The sequence below is a fragment of the Podarcis cretensis genome (genome assembly GCF_951804945.1).
Source record: "Podarcis cretensis genome assembly, chromosome: 15".
NCBI classification, from domain to species: Eukaryota; Metazoa; Chordata; class Lepidosauria; order Squamata; family Lacertidae; genus Podarcis; species Podarcis cretensis.
The window spans coordinates 45,437,875-45,459,716 of NC_137185.1; the positions used below are offsets into that span (position 1 = coordinate 45,437,875).

General features: G+C 43.5%; 1 protein-coding gene across 1 annotated transcript in view; it reads left to right on the top strand.

Moving 5' to 3' along the window:
- The window catches only part of ADAM9 (ADAM metallopeptidase domain 9), an 89,770-nt gene that overhangs the window by 14,067 nt on the left and 53,861 nt on the right, over positions 1 to 21,842 (top strand). The window contains exons 2-7 of the mRNA XM_079954965.1: positions 3,359 to 3,456; positions 4,398 to 4,462; positions 5,787 to 5,865; positions 13,396 to 13,472; positions 19,966 to 20,155; positions 20,924 to 20,989. Coding sequence (XP_079811091.1) covers positions 3,359 to 3,456; positions 4,398 to 4,462; positions 5,787 to 5,865; positions 13,396 to 13,472; positions 19,966 to 20,155; positions 20,924 to 20,989 — 575 coding nt within the window. The remainder of the gene's footprint in view (positions 1 to 3,358; positions 3,457 to 4,397; positions 4,463 to 5,786; positions 5,866 to 13,395; positions 13,473 to 19,965; positions 20,156 to 20,923; positions 20,990 to 21,842) is intronic.

A 21,842-nucleotide genomic window follows, 5' to 3' on the forward strand; every position in this document is an offset into this window, starting at 1 on the left:
GCAGGGCCGTGTTGCTCTATAGCCTCACGGGGCTGAGCGGGAGGGGCAATGCTGTGGGCACAGCAGTGAGAGATGCCACCCCACTCATGCTCCCCTCGCCATAGCTGGTGAGCCACAGGTTCCCAGTCCGTCCTGCAGAACATTAAAGGTAAGAATAAGGGACTGGCATTGTAGGTATAACATACGAATCCCAGTGCTGAGGGACAAGTTTTGTCTACTGTATTTTTCGCCCCATAGGACGCACTTTTTCCCCTCCAAAAATGAAGGGGAAATGTGTGTGCGTCCTATGGGGCGAATGCAGGCTTTCGCTGAAGCCTGGAGAGCGAGAGGAGTCGGTGCGCACCGACCCCTCCAGCTCTCCAGGCTTCAGGAAGCTCTCCGCAAGGCGCGGGAGCCCTGCGCTGGGCTCCTGCGGCTTGTGGAGAGTTGCCTGCATGCCGAAGTCTGGGCGCGCTGAGCTCAGCGCGCCCAGACTTCGCGCAGCTCTCCACAAGGCACGGGAGCCCGGCACTGGGCTCCCGCGCCTTGCGGAGAGTTGCCTCGTCTGGGGGCTGGGGTCGGGGGAAGCTTGGGCTTCCCCCACCCCTGCCCCGCGCTTGGGGGGAAATAAATTTTTTTCCCTTTATTTCCCCCCAAAAAAACTAGGTGCGCCTTATGGGACAGTGCATTCTATAGGGCGAAAAATACGGTACATCTTTCACAGAACTGCATGACACTGCTTCCACATTAACCATGGGGGTAGGAATGGACCTCCAGATTTATGTTGAAACATAGTAAACTGCTTAAAAAACTTTTTGTATACTTCAGTATATACTTATGTATATACTTCAATCAAGCAGTTTCTGAAATAAATAGTTAATGAATAAAGCTGTTAATGAAACAGTTTCTGAAATAAATAGTTAATGAATAAAACTGTTAATGAAACAGTTTCTGAAATAAATAGTTAATGAATAAAACTGTTAATGAAACAGTTTCTGAAATAGATAGTTAATGAATAAAGCAGTTAATGAAACAGTTTCTGAAATAAATAAAATAAATAGGGCTGCTTAAGCCAATGCAAACCCGCTAAGTAAGATTAATTTATTATGTGCCCCAGGTGACTGTAATTAAAATGTGCAAATGAGAGATGAATCACTTCATCTACACTTGGCAGACTTACTGCTTTGCTTGGAGCAATTTGCTGTGAATAGCTATAGAGATTTTCACCAAATCTCCATTAGCCGGAGCCGCTTAGCACCAACCTAGTGATCCCTCCACGTTGCAAATGCTTTGAATATGTTGTAATTGCAGAAGCACCGCTTCTGTAAGGTGGGCTGGTGTCTATTGCTGCCATGTTCCAGATGGTCAGTTCTCTGTGTGCAAGCAGGATTGCAGAAGCAGGGGGAGAAGTCAAAACAGGTGCAATGCGGGACAGCTGAGTGGAAGAGAGAAGTAGTTTCAAAAATAGCGTGGGGATGTTGAAGACAGTGCTTGGGGAGGGGGGGGGAGGAAGCTGCACAAGTGCAATGAGAACTGGTCCTTAGGGAAGTTAATCATGACAGTGTTGTGGACTCACCAACCTTCCAACTTGAACCATACATTTTTATTATAATAGCTACAGCATTATTTTTCTCATGCATGTAGTTAAATTGTACTTAATAAGGAAAAGTAATCTCCAATACACCTCCTTAGTACCTGCAAATGTTACTGTTCAGTAGCAGTTTCCCTCAGCTTTGCTGATGAAAATGCTGAGTGCTGAAATCCTGGTATGTTTTTGAGACTTGGAATAATGTGAGACTTGGATGTGACATGCTTTAAAGAGTGAAGGACACAATTTCATCTGAACGTAACAAAGTGGAAATGTGGGCTTCAAGTTCAGTGTAGTTCTTTGCACTCTGAGGTCCAAACTGCAGGTTACGTATAATTCCTTGTAATTTTTCCTTGAAGATCTCCTTTTCTTTTCTTTTTTGAATGAAAAGCAGATTCTCCAGGCTGCAACCCTCAGTGGAGGAAGTGTTAGATGTGGCTAGTTGCTGTTCACTAGCAAAGATGCTGGATATACTGAACAGGGCTACAGAGAGGCAGGTACCTGTCGTATTAGTATAGAGCACACATAAACAGCATGTACTCCAGACTCTAAGCTTTCATTAAAAATCAAAAACAAAGTAGGTCTCTGGTCTTCCTAAAATAAAAGTTATGAAGCAAAATGTCCACGTACCCCTTTCAGCAATTTCCATGGGATGAGCCAGCCTGACCGCTCCCTGTTTCAGTGTTTTTAGCTGTGGCTCTTTTGGCTTTAGACCGCTTGCTTTGTTATTTCAAGTATTTATAGCCCTCTCTTCACCTCAAGACCCCAGGGTGGGGCAAAGAAGTATATTAAAACCACAATGAATGCAATTTAAAAAGCAGCAACACCAGAGTAAAGCAAGACCTATATTATATCAGCACCAGTAAAATCATGAATACACAGTGGAAGTGAGGAACATGTTTAAGGATTTAGATTTGGTGGACAGAGTGCCTGAAGAACTATGGATGGAGGCTCGTAACATTATATAGGAGGCAGCAACTAAAACCATCCCAACGAAAAGGAAATGCAAGAAAGCAAAGTGGCTGTCCAACGAGGCCTTACAAATAGGAGAGAAGGCAAGCAAAATGCGAGGGAGATAGTGAAAGATACAGGAAATTGAATGCAGATTTCCAAAGAATAGCAAGGAGAGACAAGAAGGCCTTAAACGAGCAATGCAAAGAAATAGAGGAAAACAACAGAATTGGAAGAACCAGAGATCTGTTCAAGAAAATTGGAGATATGAAAGGAACATTTCGTACAAAGATTACCATAATAATATTAGTGGAATAGCAGAAAAAGAAAAGAAGAAGCTTGAAAAGTGCGAGGAGGAGGGAAAGAGCCAAATAAGTTCTGTAATTCTTCCGATGAAATCGTACTTAGGTGTAATGAGGCAACCCATAGCATGAGTGTTCATATTGAGTAAAAAAAAAACCCAAAGGGCATAATTTGGCTGCAAAAACTTGTGGTGCAGCAGATCCCTGGGTGACCTTAATTTCATGTGTTAGCTTCTCCAAGGAAAAGAACCCCGGCACTCGATCCCAGAAAACAGAAACAAAATGACCCCCAGAACGTATCTGAGTAACTGCCCTTGGAGTCATTTCTGATGGTTTCCTGTGGAGACGAATGACTGTTAAACCTGTTTCAGCCTGTGGCATCCATGTGCTGATCTTAAAGCCATCAACTTTGTGCCCAAGGTTCAATTAGTCCTCTTGCCGCTGTTACTCAGGGACCTGTGGATAAGCTATCTGGTTTCACTGACTTTATCAATCTGACAGTGTTTTAATCCATTAACATTTCCCTGTATCTTTCTAGGTTTTCAGCCATTATCTCAGCTGTCTGCTTACGAAATTATGGTCCCCAAGAGGATAACAAGAAAACACCGCGATGTGCTGACATCCAGGGTAGAAGAGGTATTTCAGAGCAGGATTTCATCATCAGCATGTTGCTTTCTGCTTTTTGTACACATCATCTGGAAGCAGCTGTGAAATAATTAAGCATGGATGTGCTTCCTGAATGGTACAGCTGCTGAGGGTTCAGGGCAGCCTAGGACTAAACTGTGTGTGTGTGTGTGTGTGTGTGTGTGTGAGAGAGAGAGAGAGAGAGAGAGAGAGAGAGAGAGAGAGAGAGAGAGCTGCATATTTGTTGCAGAAGCTTGTTGTGAGCAGCACCTATTGTCTAATGTTTGTGAAGTCAACAGTACACAGGGCTGAGACATTTGGCTGAATGAGGTGAAGAGCACATGGTGCTCCCTCTCCCTACATCATGGTGCATAACTGATCAAGTTATTTTGGCAACTGAGGCAGAAAAACTTACAAGGGCCTCCTCACCCGCCACTGTCAAAATGCAACAACTTTTGAAAAAATAACCTAAAAATGTGGTTCCCCATACCTGACATACAAAGCCAGTTGATGGTCTTGCAACTATTTCATTAAATAAAGAGAAAATGCACCAAAAGCTGAGCATTCAGAGAGAAAAACATAGACAGGGTGCTACTATGTCTTGCAGAGCAATTTCAATCAGACTTTTGTTGGTCTTGCTTAGTGGGTTTTAGTGGGAAAGGGCATTTTCTCTGCTGATATTATTATCCTTTTAATTTGTGGTTGTTACACTATGATTTTTATATTGCTGACAGTGTTGTTATTTTTCATGTTATGATTTTCATGGATGTAAACTGCTTTGTGTAATGTGTATGTATGGAAAGGGTGGGTGATGCACCTCCACCATACACACAAGGGTGTATTTCCTAGGCGGGGGGCGGACAGGACTGGGAATCTCTGGATTGTTCGGAACATGTCGATAATTAATTGAGGATTCCCAGAGAGGTTGCTTGATTATTCCTTCTTCTTTTGAGGATGAACTATCTTTTGAAGTTGATGTCGAAGGAACAAAGTATACACTTGAACTAGAAAAAAACAAGTAAGTGACTCATTTCCAGCTGCACTGGGCTGTTTTCCTTCCTCCTGGTTATTCTGAGTTTAAATTGGTCTGTTTGGCTCTTTTCCCTGGTTCTGAAAGTGACCTGTACAGGGCTTAGTCTACAGCATGGGTAGGCAAACTAAGGCCCAGGGGCCGGATGTGGCCCAATCGCCTTCTCAATCTGGCCCTCAAATAGTCCGGGAATCAGCGTGTTTTTACATGAGTAGAATGTGTCATTTTATTTAAAATGCATCTCTGGGTTATTTGTGGGGCATAGGAATTTGTTCATTCCCCCCCCCCAAAAAAATATATATATAGTCTGGCCCCCCACAAGGTCTGAGGCTTCAACCCCCTGTTGAGGTTTCAACCCCCTGTTGAAAAAGGTTGCTGACCCCTGGTCTACAGGTCACTTGAGAGCCCTCCAGAGGAAACAACTGGTTGATTTGATTTCTCTGCCTGCCCCCTCAGCTTCCATACTAAACACCAGCAAAGCACTTTTGGCTTCGCCATCATGGTGACATGCCAGCTTATTTCTGATAAAGAAAGCAACTTTCCTTAAAGGTTATTAATCTGTACATGTGGTTTACAATAGGCCATTTGTTGTAATGTATATTATAAAAGGGGGGGGGGGGACACAGCTACATCAAATGTGTGTGATCCCTCTCCATTCATAGTGAAATGCACTGATATTTCTCCAGCTGCTGCTTTTTGTTTTAAAAAAATCTTTATGATTTCATTTAGAATATACCATAATTGCAAGGATAGAATTATAAAAGCAACAGTTATTCCCCCCCCCCCCTTTCTGATTCCATGTTCTCACAGCCTTCTGTTTGCAAATCTTTACTTTTTCCTCATTCTTCTTCCAGGTCCAGTTCTGTGAAAGCACTTATTTTTTCAAAAGTTTTAAAAAGCCTCATTTATTATTTTTATAATGTTTTGTTTATTTTCTGAAAGAGGGTTGTTTGGTAGTGATAAAAAGAAAAGAGGGGAGTTTATAACTAATCCTGGTTTTAATGAGGTATCATTACTGTTCGTTCCTGATTAAGCATGAGGTCTAAGAACATTCTTAATTTTCAAGTTTTTAATTTTGCTTAAGTTAATTTTGCTTATTTTTCAAAGCTGTCTTGGGAGGGTTTGAAAAACAAGACTCTGAAGGCAGGGAGGGGGTTCAGGTGGTTTAGCAGACTGGCTTTTGAACCTGCCTTTCCTCGTTCCCTTCCAACTTTGCAGCTCAACATTGCTGGTTCCGCATTTTTTCCTTAATCTTTAAAACAATTGTTGCCTAATGCGTTTCTTCCCATAATTCCCTCTCCAATTCCTCCAGAGCCCTTGTGCCCAAAGACTTCACAGTTTATACTTACAATGCTGACGGCTCGCTGCATTCTGAGATTCTGGATCTCAAGGTATGTTTTCCTTTCAAATACATTTCTTGGGAGCCCACCTCTCCATCCTGCTGGGCTGGCATCTGGAGGAGTAAAGTAGCAAAGATTTTCCAGGCACAAGTGGGAGCCAAGGGCAAATGAGTTCAATTGCCTGAGATGTAGGAATAGGGCTGAGGGTTGCTGTGTCTGCAAGAGTGGTATTGGGGGTTGGATGTTTGAACACCCTCCCTGAATGTAGAAAAATACCACTGCAAGGTAAAGGCTAGTCTTGTCTTGAACTTTATTACGGTCACAGACCAGGTTAAAAAACAAACAAACATATAAATAAAATAGGAGTTAGGATTTTTTTTAACTGATAAATGTTGGAGCAAATAAGGACAAGGAAACAAGCATAGGATAAAACATCTGAATAAAATACAAGATTAAACATGGATAATGGATGGATAAAAACTGATAATTAAAACAGATAAAAACTAAAAACAAATAAAAACATGCAGTTAAAACAACTGTAAGAGCGTAAGAACTAAAAGACTCGCAGTTAAAACAACGATAAGAGGCTGCAGAGTAGAAGCCTCTGAAATAGAGGACACTCACAGCATTAGAAACTGGTGTGCAAATATGGTTAAAACAGACAATTAAAACAATGTACAACAATAAATTTAGACACAATGTGCAACAATAAACTATCCCAGGAAGTTGACTCAGAGTCACCAATGGAACCGAGTTTGGGGATTTTCATGCCGGACTATTTTGAGTTGGGTGATGGTCTGCGTCTACAGATTTGCACACAGAATCTGGCAACCATCCAGGTCTTCTTCTGGTCTTTGCCTAACAGCAAAAGGTCAAATTTTTGCTTTTGCGGGAGGTCGGTGAGCCTCACCAGTAGGGGATCAATGAACTTACTGCGTGCTTCTTCATAAAAGGGACATTTAAAGAACAAGTATTCTGGGCTTCCTATCTCTCCCAATGGACAGGTGCAAAGTCTCTGGGCATAGGGGACTTTTCTAAAGGCTCCATCCATCCATTTCTAGATACAAGAAAGAAGAGATATGCTGCCGGTTCGGCTATGTATCTCTCGATTTCTCGATTTTATAGCCGGGGCACCTTGCGCAGTCCTGTTGTCTCTCGGTGTCTAATATTCTTTGCCTGACCGTGGCTTTTGCCTGGCCCAAGCCCAGACTTAGAAGGGCCTGAGGGGCAAAACCCAGTTTCGGGAGGGTGTTCAGAACTGCAGTCTGCCAGCCTGACTGGAATTGGTCACAGATGATCAGTGGGGCTATCCCTCGGGGGAGCAGATTCAATGTCAGCCATTTGTATACTGATGTTAAGCAAATGCTAGCCTCCACTCTCATCATCCCTGTTTCCAATCTAACCCATGCATTTGAGACACATCTGGGGACTTGGAGGAGAGCTCTAAGAAGTCTAGATTGAACTCTCTCAAGGGGGGAGAAAGCAGAGGAAGGCGGACCCAAAAAGGAACCATACAGGAGTTGTGCCAAAGTTTTGGCCTTGTATAATTTTAGAGCTGCGGGGACAAAGAAGCCCCCTTGTGCTCTGAAGAATTTAAGAATACAATTTGCGGTTTTTTCCGCTGAACTCCTGATGAAGTTTATGTGTAGTTTGTTGGTTCCTGAGGCCTACCACCATTCCTAGATACTTGTAGTTTGTGACTTGTTCTAATTTATGGCCTTGGAGTTCCCAGCTTCTAAGCTTTGGTTTTCCCCCAAAAGCGAGTATCTTGGTCTTTTGATAGTTGATTTCGAGACATTCAGATTCACAGTATGCTGCGAGCTTTCTTAGTGCTCTTTTGAGTCCAATGGGGGTTCTAGATAGAATTACCGCATCATCGGCATATAGCAGGACCGAAATATGCCAATTTGCAAGCTTTGGCGGGTGGAGTTCTGAGTCATTGAGTGCAAATATTAAGTTATTTAGATAGAAATTAAATAGTAGAGGGGCCAATAGGCACCCTTGCCTGACTCCTTTGAAGGTTTTAATTGGGTCCGTTAGGTGTCCTAGGCAGCTGCACCTGACTCTAAGGGCCGTGTTTGCGTGCAGTGCCTGGATTAAGAACAGGAGCCTTCTATCTATATTGGTACCCTGTAGTCTGTCCCAGAGTCTGGTTCTGGATGACAGTAAGAGCTGTTTGACAGTGGAATTTGCTGCCAAGGAGTGTGGTGGAGTCTCCTTCTTTGGAGGTCTTTAAGCAGAGGCTTGACAACCATATGTCAGGAGTGCTCTGATGGTGTTTCCTGCTTGGCAGGGGGTTGGACTCGATGGCCCTTGTGGTCTCTTCCAACTCTATGATTCTATGATTCTATGATTCTATGAAAAGCTGCTTTTAGGTCAACGAAGGCTGCGTATAGTGAGGCCTGTCCTCCTGAGTTGTATTTGTCGATGAGATGTTGTAGCGTTAGGCAGTGATCTGTCATGGACCTTCCGGGTAAAGGCTAGTCTTCTCCTTGGCCTGCTCACTACCTGCTGTGTTCCTGAGGACAGGCTGCTCCCTGTCCTTAACCTGGCATTTAATTTTTTTTAAAGCCCTGGCTTGAATGTGGATGGCATCATTCACATTCTCATAGGCCCCAGTGCTACTTGTGAGACATTTCCTAGCACCCTGCTTGTATTTCCAAAGGTCTTGGAGATCATGCTTACTTCCTAACAGCTCAAAAACTCTGTCAGCTTCCAGGTGTTGTGTGGCATTCTCCCCTCCCCCACCAAGCGAATTCCTTCCAGATGTGTGTCTCTGAACTCTGGCTGCCTGGTGATGTTGTGGTTATTGAGATGGAAGTCAGTTTCTGTCATGTAATTGGATGGTAGAGCATCTATGCCAGCATCTCCAGTAGGACTGGGAAAGGTTCCTGCCCCAAATCCTGGAGAACCTCTGCCAGTCAGTGTGGACACTACTGAGGTAAAATGACTGGGGGCTTCCTATGTCTCTACCATGTTTTTATTAGTAGGCTCTTGGCTTTGCTGGCTAATTAGTTGTTGTAAACAAATAGTCCCTTTGTGGGAGTTCCCCCCTTCCTTTCTTTGTTTTGCATGTTTGCATAGCACAGAAGAAGAGCCTTGCTGGTTCAGACCATGAGTCACTCCGGCCCAGCTCACTGCTTTCCACAGTGGCTACTCAGAGGCCTCCAGGAAGCCCACAAATGGGGAGGAAAGGTCATCACCTGTCACATGGTTGCTGACTAGCAACCTGTCCCCGGAGCTGAGGGAGGGAGAAGAACAGGAGCCGTTAGAAAAGACAGGAGAGGGAGAGGAGGACAAGCAAGCAGAAGGAACTCAAGCAGCGAGGACGCTCCCAGATGCTGGAGACCATCAACACCACTCAACCAGTTCAGAGACAGAGGGAGAGTTAATGCCCATTCCTTCAGCACAGGACAGAAGGGGGTTAAAATGTACGGAACATAGAAGGTGCTTGGGGCTTCCCAAGCTCCTCTGCTGGAGAAGGAGCCAAAAGCTCCCACTTCCTGGATCTGCTACCGAGGATTCGGATGCATGAAGCTATGTCCTGTACCTTGTAAATATGTATGTAAATAAAGACTGTAAATATATCTATGAGTGAGCAGAGGTATTTTTTGCGAAAGGCTTCCAGACCCATCACACAACCTGGTGTTCATTGATATACTGCTGCTGAACTTGGAGGTTCTATTTAGCTACAATTGTTGAACAGACACTGATAGGTTTCTCTTTCTGCATCAGGGAGGGGGGAACCTGTGACCCTCCAGATGCTTTGGGGCTCCCCTTGGTGTTCCGAGCACACGCAGCCCAAGAAGGACAGACAGCTTGCAGTCTAATTCTTTATTGGCAAAGCGCACCCTTAGGGTAGCTCCTAAGGCATGTTGTGGAGGGTGGGGGTGAAAAAGAAAACTAATCCTCCTTTAAGACTGGGAATATCCCCTCACTCTTCCAGTTTAGGATATTCCACCATTCTTCAGCAGAGTTGCTTTTCTTTCAGCAAAGTAAAGGCTCAAACAAAGCTTTAATAATAAAGAAAACTGTAACATAATGACATCCTGTCTGAGAAAGACTAAAAGCACATCCTGGGGCCAGAAGGACACTTGGTCTGTTGGACTGAATTGAACTGGACACCCAAAGGGAGGGGCCAGTTCTGGAGCACAACACAGAAGCCCCACCCACCAGATGACAGACATTCTACTAATCCAGTTGGGCCCCAGTGTTTTTCTTACAAAGGTGCACAGTGCTTCCGGCGGCTAAGCGGTTGGCATCCCCTCCACTGGCTTCTGCTCCCAACTGGACTGCTGAAGCAGCAGGGCGACCATGCCTCCACCCAAACTTATGTACCCTCGCTGGATGGTGCGCATGCGTGCGCAAGCAATCTGCAAGATTTGGCCTTAAGTCCCAAGGCACTCCTTCTCTTGTGGAAGAGCAGAGTAGCAGAAGCTTGGTGGAACGGATGTGTTGGGTTTCAATAAATCACGCAGAGTCAAAACACATTAGCAAAGGGAATTTTTTATTAAGGATTAGGCTTAGTTACAGCAAAAAAAAACCCTCAAGAATAAATGTATAGAAACTCAGAGGATGCGAAGAGAAGAAAACAAAAGTAGGAATAACCAGGCAGTTCCCTGAACAACTGCTATATCTCTTCTGGCTCAGTGTCCTTGAGATAACATATCAAGAAAGTACAGGGTAACTCATAACATGTCCAACTGTTTCAGCAGAAATGAACAGTTACAGACACACTGGAATAGACCAGTACTTTCCAGTTCTGAACAGTTTCTGCCTTCAAAAAACTTCAGCCATGACATTCTCCTGCATGGAAGTTGCTGCCATTCCTGTCTCTTCAAGCCCCTCCTGGTCCTGGGGGGCAGTGGAGGAGAGGACATTTGCCTTGTATATGAAGCAGCAGCAGCCCTCCTGATGGGTCCTCCTGATTAACAGCTGTTAAGCAGGAGGATCGGATCCTGCCTGATGTGTTAAGTGGGAGAGTCCTAGCTTTCCTAGCTGTACAACAAAATAGGATTTGAATCCCTTTGAAAAAAGATAGCCCCATCTGTGAATTATTTTGGAGGTGGTTCTGGTGTCGGGTGTCTGGTCCCTGGGACAACACAGGGTAAATTGCCCTGATCCAGGTGGCAGGTCGAGGGGGTAGGTGTCTGCGCAAAGTCTCAATTTGTAGAACTCCTAAGCTGCCTTCCTTCGGAGTAGATCCCAAGGCTGCTTCCACACATCAAACAAGCCATTATCAACAATGAAACAGTAGCATTTCATAATGCGATTGTAGGACCTTGGACAGTTCCACTAAATTCACCAAATGTCTTAGTAAATAGATGTGTCTTAACTTGGTTCTGGAAACTCAGAAACATAGCTGACATCTGTGTGTACCTGAGCGTGGAGATAATTTCATAGTTGGGGTGTCACTACAGAGAATCTGCTATCACATGTCTTTTTAAAAATTTGATTTTTATTGAAATTTACAATCACCAACCAACTCCCACCACCCACCACCAAAACATCACATCTTGTTACATGTATCCTACTTTGTGTTTCATAGATCCATTAGCTTCCGTCCTTCCCTTCCAGCAGTTTTCCTATTCCATTCTATAGTTTACAGATTCTTTAATTATAAATTATGCCATGACATGAGAGGTATTTCAATCCTGCCAACGTTTTCATATTTGTACAATTCTCACTTATATAAACCATAAATTTACTCCATTCTTTTTGGTACTTTGTCTCCTCCTGATTGCGAATTCTGTGTGTCAATTTAGCCATCTCAGCATACTCAACCAACTTTATCTGCCATTCTCTTATCGTCGGCATCTCCCGTTGCTTCCACTTTAGAGCTATCAGAACTCTGGCTGCAGTTGTTGCATATAAATATAATCTTTGATCTATCTTTTTAATCCCTTCTCCCACCAAACCTAGCAAAAATTCTTCTGGCTTTTTGGGAAAACTGTACTTAAACATCTTTTTTAACTCGTTGTAAACCGCATCCCAATACTCTTTTATTTTATTGCAAGACCACCACATGTGATAGAAATCGCCGTCTTTTTCCTTGCACTTCCAGCAGGTTTTACTACTTGTTCTATACATTTTTGCCAATTTGGTGGGAGTGAGATACCAACGATAAACCATCTTCATAACATTTTCTTTTAAGGCAGAACAAGTAGTGAATTTTATGCTCTCATTCCAGAGTTTGGCCCATACATCATATTCTATGTTATGTCCTAAATCAATAGCCCATTTTATCCTAGCCTCTTTTATAAATTAATCTTTTGTGTTCCATTCTAGTAAGAGATTGTACATTTTTGATAATAGCTTGGATTTACTCTCTAAAATATCTATTCGATTTTTTTGTCCTCAAATCCTGTTTTTTTATCCTCTTTAAAGACATCATTGACTTGATGGTATTGCAACCATCCTGTCAATTTTTCAGCAATACACTCATAGGGCTTTAATTTCCAACCTTTTTCAGCCTTCATCAAAATTTCCTCATATGTGGCCCCTCTCCCTAGTATGTTCAGTTTTTTAACTGTTAATATATCAATTGGTGACAGCCACCACGGTGTTTTCCATTCCAACAAATTCTTGTTTCTTTCCCAGACTTCAAATAAGGCACCTCTTATCACATGATTTGTAAACCCCTTATGCACTTTTGCCTTACCACACCAAAGATAAGAGTGCCATCCAAATCTATTGTTGAACCCCTCCAAATCTAACAAGTCTAGGTTCTCCTGAATTATCCAATCCTTTGTCCAACATAAACATGCTGCTTCATAATAGAGTTTCAGATCAGGTACTGCAAACCTCCCTCTTTCCTTCTTATCTGTCAATATTTTAAATTTAATTCTTGGTCTTTTCCCTTGCCATATAAAACGCGAGAGGGTTTTTTGCCACTCTTTGAATTGTCTTAAACCTCTTATTATCGGAATTGTCTGGAACAGAAACAACATTTTCGGTAATAGATTCATTTTAATCGCAGACATTCTTCCCGTCATTGATAGCTTTAATCTGTCCCGTATTTCTAATTCTCTTTAAATCTCCTTCCAGACTGGTTGATAATTGTCATTAAAAAGATTTATATTATTTGCCGTCATCCAAATTCCCAGATACTTGACTTTTTTGACCACCTTGATTTCACATGTCTTCACACTTTGAGTACATGTAGCTGTACCCTTACATTGCTTCCAGAGGGCATGTTTGCTGAGCATTCTTCTGAATGTGTCTGCACAGCATTTGCAGGGAAGTTCTACAATGCCATTCTGATTTGTTTGCGGACAAGTTATATGAGCCATTATTATCTTACACTTTCTAGGGAATTTCCCTGGTGCTTTCCTTAACTGAAAAAAGTTGTGTGTTTGTGTGTGTGTGTGTGTGTGTAGAAGCAGGCCTGTTGCTCAAGAGACCAAATCCATTTTAAAAGGGTGACCTGAATCAACAGGTATGCAATAGAGTCCAACCCTCAAAATAGCAACACCTCATTTTCTTGATTCATGAGAGCGTTGTGGTATCAACACTGTGAGCAACAAGAAATGCTGCATGCAGTCATGTCTTAATCCCCCCCCTTGTTTTCTACCCATTCAGGATCACTGCCACTATCAGGGATATGTAAAAGGAGTAGCGGATTCCTTGGTCGCTGTCAGCACTTGCTCTGGACTCAGGTAAGTGATACGTTCTTGTGCTTTTTTGGGGGGAGGGGGCAGAATAGTGGCTGCCCCTCCCTCAAAGCATCCTGCGTTTCTGTGTACTGACGGTGGCCTCTGAAACCAGGGGTACAGATCCTCAGGCCTGGGAGTCAAATACAGTCATTTTCATGACTCCTCCCTCTTTTTGTCTCTGGACACTCCCCACCACCACCACTGGTACGCAATACCCAGAAAGTGGCCTGTGAGGGAATGCAGCCCCTGGGCTGGGAAATGCCCCCCCCCCCCAATGTGAGCCACAGCAACTTCTCCTTTTTGCCCTTTGCTCCTGGGGCTTCTAGACATTCTGGCTGAGATGCTGGAGACATTTTCTCCATCAACCCTGCAGCACCTCGTCTTGTCCTTCTTAGCCAAGGTCAGGCTGCCTTAATTGATTAATTGTATTTCATAGAACGATTGATTGTAGAGTTGGAAGGGACCTCATGGGACATCTAGTCCGACCCCCTGCAGTTTAGGAGTCTCAACTAAAGCATCCATGGTAGGTGACTATCCAACCTCTCCTTGAGAATCTCCAAGGAAGGAGAGCCCACAACTTCCCAAGAGAGTGAAACAGAGAGTTCTTCCTGGTGTTTACATGGAATCTCCTTTTTTGTAACTTGAATCCTCCAGAGTAGGTGAGCAGCTGGCCTTTCTACTGAGGCTCTCGAGGAGGCGGAAGTGGTTCTCCTGCCTGCCCTCCCATCTGATCCTCACGCCAGCCCTGTTAAGTTGGTTAGGCTTAGAAATGGCAATTGGTTTAGAATCAGTTGGGGAGTTTCATGGCTAAGTGAGCATTTGGACCCTGGCCTCCCATTATCCAGCCTGACAGTACAGTGTTTTACTGATAATTTCATTATGTACATCTGTCAGGGGCTCAGGAGCAGAGGCACAGGGGAGAGAGGAAATGGAGAGCGAAGGGGAAGAATCTGAGGGCAGCGTAGGGGAGTATGACAGTGGCACGAGAGATTCCATGAGCTTCTCCAGCGAATCAGAAGATTCCCAGAGGGGGGCGCCGAGGGCCAGGGCAAGGGGGGTCCCGGGGGGGATGCACCAGAAGCAAGGGGCCAGCGGGGACTCCCAAAGCAGCGGCGGGAGATCAGGACCAGTTCCCCCACCAGAGCGTAGTGGGGGGGAAGAGTCCCATGTATCAGGGCCAGCGTCTCCGCCAGCAGGGAGAGAAGATGAGTCAGGGCTGACCACGCCTCTATCGGAGAGTGAGGGAACGGAGGGGAAGTCAGGTCCAGCTAGCCTCCCCGAAGGGGGAAGCAGTGACAGGAGCAGTGTAACGGTCAGGAGAAAGGTTGCCGGCTGGCCGCGCGCGCCAAGTTCGAATGTACAGGCGCGCGGGACAGCAGAAAACCCGGATTGGGAACCAGGTCCTAAAGCCCGCCGGAGGCGGGGGGAAGACTCAGGGGACTCAGCGTCAGAAGAGTCTAGAAAGGGCAAGACCCCAGCAGACAGGCGGACCCAGAGGAGGAAAGAGCAAAGGAAGAGGTGGAGCAAGGCTAGAGTCTTAAACTGGTGTCTGGGGGGAGGAGATTCAGACGGAGCTTCAGCGGTCTAGAGTTTGAGACGTAGGGCTGTGCGTCGCGGTTTTGAAATCGAAACTGAACCTCAATAAAGACTTTGGTATATAACAACGAACTGGCGTTGGTCCTTGTGAGCTGGGACCTCGGGCAGCTCTGACAACATCACTTGGGGATAAATAAAATAAAATAAAATAAAATAAATACAAACCAATAGCTGAAGAGCATATAGAACAGCTAGCTGCTCAGTGAGAGGGAATTCTCCCTGGCATGCTAGATTTTCATATGTGGGTAGGCTTGGTGCATGTGCGTGACCCAGCATTCAACAGGCACACTCCATAAGAAACGAAGATGGCAGGATCAGGCCATGAATTTATCCCATCCTCTTTTAAAACCATCCCAGTTAGTGGCCACCCCTGCTCTTGTGGGAGTGGATTTCATAGCAGAACTCTGTGCTGCAGGAAGAAGCCCTTTCTTTTATCTGTCCTGAATCTTCCAACATTCAGTTTCACGGAGTTGTAATGAGAGAGTTGTAATGAGAGAGGAAGAAAAACATTCTCTGTCCACTTTTTCCATATCACACATAATTTTTATAAACTTCTGTTATGTCACCAGTTGCTTGCCTTTTCTCTAAATGAAAAGGTCCCAGTGGCTGCAAACTTTCTTCTTGGGAGACTCACTCCATCCCAACAATTTTTTTAAAAAAACATTTTTATTGGTTTTCCAATAAAAACAGCCAATCAAAATATCTGAATCATAATCCAATTAAAATAATAAAATAAAATTTAAAAAACCACATTGTAATCCAAATTGTAATTATTAATTTTTCCGGGCTCCCCATAGTCTGGACCTCTGAAGCATTTCTTCAAATCTTCATTCCTTCCTCTTCTCTTTGCTTTCATATTTTCCACCTTCTGATCTTAACACTTTAAAGTTCTCCGTCCTGGACTTCCGGGTTAGCACGAAAGGTTAATGGCGGATTCCCTCCGAGCTCCGGAGGGAATCGGCTCCATGGAAGACGGGTCCTGCCGCGCCGGCGACGCGGGGACCCTCAAAAACCACAGGCGCGGAAGCCTGTGGACTTGGTGAATCGGTGGGCACCATTTGTGCCCCCCAACTCGCGAAGAAGCCTTTTTAAAGGCTTTGGAGCAGGGGACGGAGAGTGGCGCGGTGCTGAGAGTAGATCGCTACTTCTACGGAGCGAAGCCGCAAGCCATGGCCAAAGAGCGCTGACTTTTTTCCTGAAATCTGGACTGTAAAGAAGTAACCCGTGAGTAAAACGGAAATTAGAACGAAAAATTCTCTCTTTCTTTTAAAATTTGGAACGACCGGGGGAGGTGTCAAAAGGAAGTCCGCCCCCCCAGCATTGTAGTTAATTTAAAGCAAGAATTGTATAATTAAGGTCGAGAGACTATTTCTCCTATCTTCGTGATTGAAAGTTATTAATTTCACAATTTGGATATATAAGTATTGTACCAGAAGAATTGCAACCCCCCGGGACCCGGGAGTGAACCGTGAGGGAATTGGCTGGAGAAATAAGGAATTTGACAGCTGTCAAACGAGCTGTCAAAGTTGGAAATATCTGTTTTTTCCTATCTTTGCTGAGTTTTTTTTTTTTTTTGCTACATTTGACTTTAAATTTTTGTAAACAAGAAGAAAGAACAAAGTAACTTGATTGTTGGAGAAAGAATACTAAGTAACCAGAATCCCTCTAGAGGGGTTCGGTGACATTACAATGGCTGCAGATGGAAAAGTACTGGCTGAGCTAGAGAGAATATTTTTTTCCATGGGAAAGTTACAGGAACAGAGCGAAGCTTTGGCTTCAGAAGTAAAGACCTTGAGTTTCAATGTAAACAAACTTGTTGACTGTACCACGGATCTAACTAAAGAAAATCTTGCAGCTGAACAAGAAGAGAAAGATGTTGTTCCAGAGGGGCGAGAAGGAGGAGCTGAAATTTTTTTGGAGAAAAAGAACAACCAGAAACCTCTAAAAATGGATTACAAGGAAAATAAGATTTGGATGATTAAAATTCGGTTTGAAGTGGAGAAGGAAGATGCTAGAGATCTCCCTACAGGGAGATTGGAAGATTTATGGGTCACAAACTCGCACAAGGTGAAAGATGGAGTCATTGGTCCATTTGGGACATTTGGATTTAAAAGAAATGTGGAATATGATTTGGGTTCCATCTTTGAATATGGAGGCCTGGTTGGAAGAAATATTGATCCTTTTGGAAATGAGCTTCTTCGTGACATGGTGTTCAACATAAAAGACTATCAACAAAACCGGCAGAGAGGGCCTGAGAGAGACTTAAGAGCCTCCGATGTGAGGGATCCAGGATGAGATTGGATTGATGGGCAGTTTGTGGGATCAAACCCGGGAGAGGGGGGGGATTTTGGAATTTAAAGGGTGTAAAATTATAAATTGTTTTTTCTTTTTCTTTTTATTGCTATTTGGTTTGTAAATAACATAAAAACAATATAAAAATTGGGAATCTTGTGGAAAGGAACTGGGGTCGACCTTAGAAAAGGGGGTAAGAAAGTGTAAGTATGTAAGCCAAATTTATGAATTTATAAGTTAAGTATATATAAGTTTATAAAGTTAAGTATATAAGTTAATTTAGTAAGAACTAAACTAATTATGGAAATAGGGATACAAGAAGGGGAGGGATGGGGAAGTCAGGAAAAGAGGTTAAGAAATAAGGGCTTGGAAATTATACATGTTTTGTTTTTATATGTGTATTGTATGTTTTGTTGATGTGTATTGTGAGTGTTTATAAAAATTGTGTAAAACCCAATAAAAATTTATTTAAAAAAATAATAATAATAAAGTTCTCCGTCCCTGGCTATGCGATTCTCAGTCATGTCAAAAATCATATATCCTTTCATCCATTGAATACAGCTTTATTTGTAAATTTATATTTTTTAAACTGTCTATTTAGCAGCGCAGCTTTTCCTGACTTCATTCCAATCTTCCAATCCAGGCTGTTGTCCATGTTTATCCTTTGAAGTTTAACGATGCAGCAGCTCCCAAGTTGTTAAATCACTCCAATCCGGGCTGTTGTCCAAACCTTTCTTTTGATATGACACAGTACCTTCCACGTTGTTGAGTTGTTACTATAGATTGTTGGGCAGACTGTTTGCAATATTGCAATGTAAATGAACTGTATTCCACAGATATAAGTCATTTGGCGATCGATCAGCCTCTCAGAGACCACACAACCCCCCCCTCCAGGCCCTAGACATCCATTCAGCCTTCTGTCTCGCTCATAATGATAAACTTCTGCAAAAAGATGCACTATATGTTGTCCCAAATTGTTATCTCAAGTCATTACAAAGTCAGTCAGCAAATATTTCCTGCTTCCCTTGAAAAGGAGAGGAATTCTCATTTTTCCGGGCTGCATCATATTAACAAGCGCCATCTTGTTTCTTCTTTCATCTTTATCACGTATTTCAAGTCCGAGTAGAGCTGCACACTTGAATACTTAATTATTAATAGAACTCCATCTGTACTCTTTTAAAAAAAAGTTTCTTGATGAGGCTTGGCATAGAAAACGAATTGTAGATATTAAGAAGAGAAAAAGGACATACCAAACACCTCCGTAATCCAAGCACCATGATGAGAATCTCTTTGAAGTCCGAGCTTAAACACCAGGGGCTGTACAGTTCTGCAGGTTTTTTCTTAGTCTTCTTCGGTCCAGACTATGTCTGATTGTTGTCCAAATCCAATTATTTTATCAAACAGATATTTCCAGCTATGAGAGGGACTTCAGAGAGTGCCAGCCGTGTCATGCTCTGGGACCCAATTTCATGCCGCTTGCACCTTGATGCAAGCTGACAATTTCGGACAATATGTGGGTCTATGAGACAGTCCTCCCCCACCCTGGGGAGTCTGCCAGGGCTAATTACCCCCATATCAGCCCTGAATTACCGGCACGGCTGGGATCCGATCATATCGGAGTCAGCCATTTCTCACCACCGGAAACAGGAAGCCTCCATCCCATTGATTATTTTGGTTACCCTTTTATTTTTATAATAAATTTTATTAAGGTTTATGGAGAGAAATATGCAGCTTAAGATCTTCTCCCTTTTTTTAAAAAAAAACAAACCAAACCAGGATTTTTATCTAGATACAATAGAAACGCAAAAGGGGGGGAGGTGAAAGAAAAAGAAATTTTAAAAAAGGAATAGAAAAGAGGAAGAGAGAGAAATAAGATTCAGAATGAAAAGAACTTCTTATTCTTCCTCATTTCCGCTATGTAAAAACACCATTCACTTTGTCCAATCTAGCATAACACCTCACAAAGCCACTTTTTAAAACAAACATCATCTTCAATCCTCAAATCCAAATATCATTATTTCTTTTTCTTTTTCATGCAAAAAGTTCATGAGAGGGTTCCAATCTTTAGCAAATATTAACAATAGCTTTTCTCTGATTAAACATGTCAGTTTCTCCATCTCAGCTAAGTCTGTTAGTTTTAACAGCCATTCTTCCATTGTTGATAATAATGAGGCCTTCCACCTTTGTGCATATAAAAGTCCTGTTGGTTGCCCTTTTCTGAACCTGCAGTTTGAAGTACTGTAATACTGTCCAGGAAGGACTATACAGTGTTTCATGCTGTTTTTGCACGTTTGAATCAGAAGCCTGGTTTCCTTTCCATAGAGGTGAGTGCTTTCGTTTAGGATCCTCACCCATACCAGCACATACTCTGGGAGCAATGGGCTGTATTCAAGCAATGAGGCCTATGGTATAATGGGACTTCCCCCAAATCAAATCCGCTCTGGGGGGTCAGGAGAACCCCCAGAACAGCACACAGAGAGATGGGGAGGTGGAGAGGGGAGATGGTTCTGTCAGGCAAGCGGAATGCTTGTGCGGGCAGAACGGTCTCCTTAGCACTATGCTGAATGCATCCCAGGGATTCTGACACATGAATTAATGTCATTGCTAGGGGATTATTGCAAATTGAGAGCATCAGCTATGGAATTGAGCCTCTGGATCCGCCCTCAGGCACCAAACACGTTATCTACCGGTTGAAGAACGTGAAGGTAGATGAGGATCACATGCGGTGCCAGCTTCCTGGAAAAAAGTGGGGAGGAAGAGATCCTCAGCACCCCGACAGCGAGACTCAGCGGCTGAGAGTGAGTGTCCTGTGATGACCTTGAAGGTCTGAGCAAATTCTAAGGGTTGTAGCCAATTCTTGCCCTACTCAGAGTAGACCCACTGAGGTTTATGCCTAACTTAGTTACACTCCTTTCAATGGGTCTACTTTAAGTAGAACTTAATTGGGTCTAACCCTAAGAGGTGGCTTGGGTAGCACTGAGGGAAAGGAGTGCAAGGAGCCATAGAGACAGAGCCATGAGACAGATGTTTGTACGGGCAATAAATCTCCGCTCTGGGGTGCTCAATATTCTGTTCATCTTGTTCTGATCACTGCTCATGAGAGCTAAAAACAGAATGGGGAACCTGTGGCCCTCCAGATGTTGTTAGATTCCAGCTGCCATCACTCTTCTCCCCTCCTCCCAGTTTGAGATGAAATCCTAAAATTACCTGGATGTGAATAATGCATGCTTAATTCCGCCTTCAAATTTTTGTCTGTGAATTGAAAAGTGGAATATAAATATTTTAAGTCATAAAAATAAACAAATGAGCTTTAAATATTTCTCATGTTCTTGTTTTGTTTGGTCAGACTGAGTGTATCCTGGCCAGATTCTGATACAAAAGAGAATTGTTGCCTTTTCTTTGGAAAGCCTTGGCACTCTGTGTCTTGGGTATGTTTCCCCAGTAGAGTAGTTGTGGTGTGAGCAGAAAAGCGGAATATGGATCAGAGTGACATCACTCCATTTTTAACTTATGAGTCAGGGGATAAGATTTTGTTTCTTACACCCTTTCCCTCCCTTTCCTTGCAGAAAAAAAGAGGTATCCTCCTACAGACAAGATATGTGGAGCTCTTTATAGTCGTGGACAAAGAAAGGGTATGGACCCTGCTCTTGTACTAACAGAATGTGTGCAGCTGAAATGCAGATTTTGGGGGATGAGCCACCCTCACCCCATCCCTGAGCCACTGGAGAACACCCCCATTGGGTCCAGTTAGCTTCTGTGGTTCTTCACTTTGCTCCACCCCTTCCCACTATGACTGGTCACTTCCCATTCCCATCCCTACATAAACATTGTTTTCCTTTAAGTCACTGTGTTCCCAAATTGTCAGCTGATACTCCTTTTCCCAAAGCCCTAAAATTCTTGGGTTTTGCTATGAAGTCTTGCATGGATGAGGGATGCCGGTGGCGCTGTGGTCTAAAGCACTGAGCCTAGGGCTTGCCAATCGGAAGGTTGGCAGTTTGAATCCCTGCGACAGGGTGAGCTCTCATTGCTCTGTCCCAGCTCCTGCCAACCTACCAGTTCGAAAGCATGTCAAAGTGCAAGTAGATAAATAGGTACTGCTCCAGCGGGAATGTAAACAGTGTTTCCGTGTGCTGCTCTGGTTTCCCCAGAAGCGGCTTAGTTATGTTGGCTACATGACCTGGAAAAACTGTCTGCGGACAAACGTTGGCTCCCTTGGCCAATAAAGCGAGACGAGTGCCACAACCCCAGAGTCGTTCAAGACTGGACTTAACAGTTAGGGGTCCTTGCATGGATGGGAGACAGCAGGGAGGAAAATGCAGACCATTCAAAATTTTCTATCTTTACTTCTAAACCTGCACCAACTCCATGATTCCATTCTGGAGATTGGCAACATCCAAAATCTGTTAAGCACACTTTTGGCCTTTTTTGGCCCAACTTTTTAAAGCACAAGTCTCTGAAATTGCTGGCACTGTTCTGTTGTTTGTT